Source organism: Carassius auratus, chromosome 43 (genome assembly GCF_003368295.1).
Source record: "Carassius auratus strain Wakin chromosome 43, ASM336829v1, whole genome shotgun sequence".
NCBI lineage: Eukaryota > Metazoa > Chordata > Actinopteri > Cypriniformes > Cyprinidae > Carassius > Carassius auratus.
Window position 1 is genome coordinate 22190186 of NC_039285.1, and position 4800 is coordinate 22194985.

A 4800-nucleotide genomic window follows, 5' to 3' on the forward strand; every position below is an offset into this window, starting at 1 on the left:
ACGTCACACTGATCCAGTTTCTCCTTCCTCCACAGAACCAGAACCGCCTCCCCCTCCAGACCAACCCGAAATCCTCGGAGACAACATCTACCAGGTCCAAGAGATCCTCGACTCCCGGCGGCGGAACGGCCACCTGGAATACCTCATAGATTGGGAGGGGTTCGGTCCCGAGGAGAGGTCGTGGATACCACGCAATGACATCCTGGATCCGGCTCTCCTCGAAGATTTCCACCGACAACACCCGGACCGCCCGGCTCCCAGAGGTCGTGGTCGTCCCCGTCGCCGCTCTAGGATGCCTGGAGTCACCCGTGGGGCGGGGGGTAGTGTCACACCCTCAGCTCGTTCCCTTAGCCCCAGTCACCATTGCCAGTCACCATCCACTCAATCTCCCATGCACCGCTCACGTAAACCGTCACCTGAATACTGATTACCTGCACCTGCACCAGCAATCACCACACCTTTAAATACTCACCTCACTCATTCACTCACCGGCTGGAATCAAGATTACATGGACGCTCTTTGTGGATCTTCTACCTGCTTCTTGTGGACCGTATTGTGACTTTGTGGAGATTCAGATACAGCGATTAAGGGAAGTGACTCTTTGTTGTCAGGCCTAGCTTTGTACTTGAACTCACCTATTGATCAGTGCTTGAAGATTCACCGTCTGTGACCACACTTACCAGCTCTGTTGAAATCCTATGTTAATAAAGCTTCACGAAAGTACTTACCCGTCTTCTCCTCTCCTTGTGTGGATGTGACACGTGCATCACTGTCCTCCTCAGCTGCAGCAACTTGCGCTCTCTCTCTTCATCAAGCTTTAAAACAAAAAGGGGACAAAAAGATCATATTGTTTTTGTGCATAGGCTATAGATTAATTAGATAAATGAATATCTAAATTTGTGCCTTGCCGTCTAGGGTATTTTTTTAGAACTTAGAAAAAAGATGCTGCAGCCAATGAACAGCCAGCGGGGGCTGCAGGACGACTCAACCTCCGCAGACAGTTTTTAATGTTTATCAGACAATAAATACTCAAGATTTTGCTTTAGTATAACTCACAACGAGTTTCACACACCTTCTCCGGCCACGTTGAGTTGTTGACACTTAACAGTGGGAAAAGCGACACACGCGCTATTCACTTGTATAACTTAAGGGTGAATGGGTAATGTAGTTTCTGCTCTGGGTGGGATGAATTAGGAAGCTTGCATTGTGAAGGGCGCTCTGAAAATCGGCAGTGCAGGTGAAAGATTAAAACCTCTATTAAAACAGATGTCCAGATGAGCGTACCGGTACGCTACAAGCACGTTCTGGGCGCACGGAGAGGTGGCGGGACGCTCAAGAGATATATTTGGAAGTGGCGGTACCGGTGCATACTGGCCCACTTAAAGCACTGGCAATGACTATACTTTGGAATTTTTTTGCAGTCCACTTAGAATTCAACATGGAAATCATTTTTGTCTATTATTGGCATTGATTGTTTTGAAATTCAAATGGTACTTACATGCCTGTGTTTTTATTTCTGTAATAAATATGGCTTTCAAGCCAACAGTTAATTTGGAGGATATTGATGGTTTATTGCAGGTATGTTGTTTACATGAGAAAATCTGTGTTACAAGTTAAACAAAAATTCCAATAAAAAATCATATTTTGAATTTAAATAGTTTCTTTGTCTTGAGTTTACATTAATTATTTACATTTTACATTTACATATCCAAAAAGTTTCAGTCTTTTAATTGCGATTAATCGCGATTAATTTTAAAAAATTGTGCGATTAATTAGTTAATTTTTTTTAATCGATTGACAGCACTAATATATATATATATATATATATATATATATATATATATATATATATATATATATATTCAAGGCTGCATTTAATTGATCAAAAATATAGGGAAAAAACATTTCTGTAGTTGATGCCTCATAGTGGTGAAATGATGCAAATGCACGTGCACTAAAAATATTGCATAAACAATTTTCACTCAGACAGTTATGGTATCTTATTTATTTATTTATTTACAGTTAGGAAGACCTCCACTCTAGTTTCTCTGCTAACACTTTTGGAAAACGCATTTGTTTTATATGTATGAAAATACTCAAATGATGTGTTCAGTCGGTGGTCGAAGGTGTCCGTTTTTAACACGCCCGCCAAACAACAATTTCAGCACTGCGGACAGCGGACAGCAACCGCCATCCAGAGCGGTGATTGGCCAACAAGGTGGAAGGGGGCGTGTTCAGAACGTAAAGGCTTAAATCCCTGAGCGTAGTCATAGCTGTGTCTGGATATGCGCGGGAATGTTGACTCGCACTCAATGAAGATTACGACACACTTTATTATAAACATTCTGAAGAAACCAGTGTCAGTTTTGAGTGTTTAAGTATTCACTAGAAAGCCATGCTACTGTAGAGGCGCCGGTGTGCAGAAGGTAAGGCGATTATTTCCCTCTCCATTGAGTGTCTGTCAGTGCTCGAGCTTAACTTGAGCTGCTCTGATGGATGAGATTCATTTGCTCAGTGTGTGCAGTGAGTGGCCGAGAAACTCACAAATGCAGCATTGGGGATCATGTGACCAATAGTTCGACGACACTAAATGTTGCAATTCGCGTTGAAATGCAGGTTAAAGTGTCAATATACGAGTCAGTTTAAAACACACACACACACACACACACACACCTGTGATCCTGCGTCACATATTTAGGCTAATATGGACAGTACCTCAAGTACCTCTTTTCTTATTGCAGTAATTAATGTTAATATAAATTAGCAGTGTCAAGCTGGGAGTCATTAAGAAGTCTCTTCTGCATTTATTTGATAAAAAAAAAATACAGTAATATATATATATATATATATATATATATATATATATATATATATATATATATATATATATATATATATATATATTTTTTATGATTTCTATGTGAATTTATAGTAAAATGTAGTTTATTTATGTTACCTATGTTGTATTTTTATTATCATGACTCCAGTCTTCAGTATCACAGTTTCTACAAAAATATTGAGCAGCACAACTGTGTTCAACATTAATAATAATCAGAAATGTTTCTTGAGCAGTAAATCATCATATTATTCTGATTTCTGAAGATCATGTGACACTGAAGACTGGAGGAATGATGCTGAAAATACAGAAATACATTACACTTTAACACAGATTCACACAGAAAACAGATGTTTTAATTTCTAATAATATTTCAAAATTTTTACTGTATTTCTGTTCAAATAAAAATGATTATATATCCCAAACTCTGTGACAACATACCCCTACATGCCCTTGTGTTGTTCAGTGCTCCAGAAACATGGGTTCATCATATGCATGTTCTTCACTTATAGATTCACAGCTCTTAAGAACAGGTCACCATCACTTATTTCCCAATGGCTGGTAAGGGCTCTGAATCAATGCATATATTTAATTCATGACACAAGAATAACAAACAGTTCTTTACATTGATGCATTGCTCTGTTGATCTGTCCTGTAGAAAACAACTTCCCTCCTCTGCCTGGCTTTATTCCTCTGAAGCCGTGCTTCCACCAGGACTTTGAGGAGATTCCTGACCAGCACCGCACCATGTGCAAGAGACTCTACCATCTGTGGATCTGTGAGTCTGGAAACACACGAATAACACTGAGCTCTAATGCACAGAGATTCTGTGGAAATAGTCCACACATGTTCTGTCTCAGACACCAGAGGCATAAACGTGCATTATATGGTAATTTAGTCTGTGGAATATGTGGTTGTGAAATAAATAAATATATATTTAGGATATGGGTTTTGTATATTTTTACATATATTCAATATTTCAATTAGTTTTGCCTAAAAAGCAAATTGAAACTCAAATAAAAACTGTTAAGAATATCTTACATAACTTCAAATATTGCTAAATAATATTATCTTGATTATTATTGAAATGAAGTATGCTTAATTGTATTAGATGTGCACTAAAATCTTAAAGCTATATATATATATAATTTTTTTAACTGTACAATATACAGTTTTTTTATATTTTTTTTTTATATTTAATACAATATTAGTGTAATAATAAAATGAAATAAAAGACCACTGAAAGAGATACTTTCATGACTGTTTCTCTAAGTACACTTACTTTTTAAGTAAATGTTTAATTGTTCTAAACTGCAACTTCATCATGACAAACATGTAATTACAAATCATTGTAATTATTAAGTACTTGTATGTTTTACACATTGATTTGACATGCAGTATATCTTGCACATAACTGATATGACTGAAAACTGGGTAAGCCTGTAACTGTAGAGGTGATTCACACTCATTTGGTCACTGCACTATGTTTTTTTTTTTTCTGAGGGGATTCAGAAATGATGGGATCCAGTTTTCAGTAAAGCTGAGAAACACGTGTCTAATGCGAAGGACAGTGTATCAGGCTGTTTATACATTAATGATTGTCGTCTCTTGCTGTAGATCCTATCTGTAGCTGATCCTGCCAAAGGTATCCTCTGTGTGCTGCTTTTGAGTCAAATGGCATGCTTTTGTACAAATTATTCTCATTAACAATTATTATTATTATTATTATTATTATTATATTTATTACATTCTTAGAATTATAAAAAAATATATATTTGTTTTCATGCATGGAACCAATACGTTGCTTTTGAGTGAAATTGCATGCTTTTCTACAAATTCTTCTTATTAACACATTATTATTCATACTATTTATTTATTTTTACATCCTTAGAATTATAAAAATATATTTTGCATGCATGCAACCTATACACATACATATAATATGATTTCATAGTTAAGACTGC

At 36.8% G+C, this 4800-nt stretch overlaps 1 protein-coding gene across 1 annotated transcript in view; it reads left to right on the forward strand.

The window, feature by feature from the left end:
- The first annotated feature begins 2153 nt into the window (after nucleotides 1-2153).
- Nucleotides 2154-4800, forward strand: part of scamp5b (secretory carrier membrane protein 5b) — a 6730-nt gene continuing 4083 nt past the window's right edge. Inside the window, exons 1-3 of the mRNA XM_026230330.1 lie at nucleotides 2154-2426; nucleotides 3349-3397; nucleotides 3495-3614. Coding sequence (XP_026086115.1) covers nucleotides 3391-3397; nucleotides 3495-3614 — 127 coding nt within the window. The 5' untranslated portion in view covers nucleotides 2154-2426; nucleotides 3349-3390. The remainder of the gene's footprint in view (nucleotides 2427-3348; nucleotides 3398-3494; nucleotides 3615-4800) is intronic.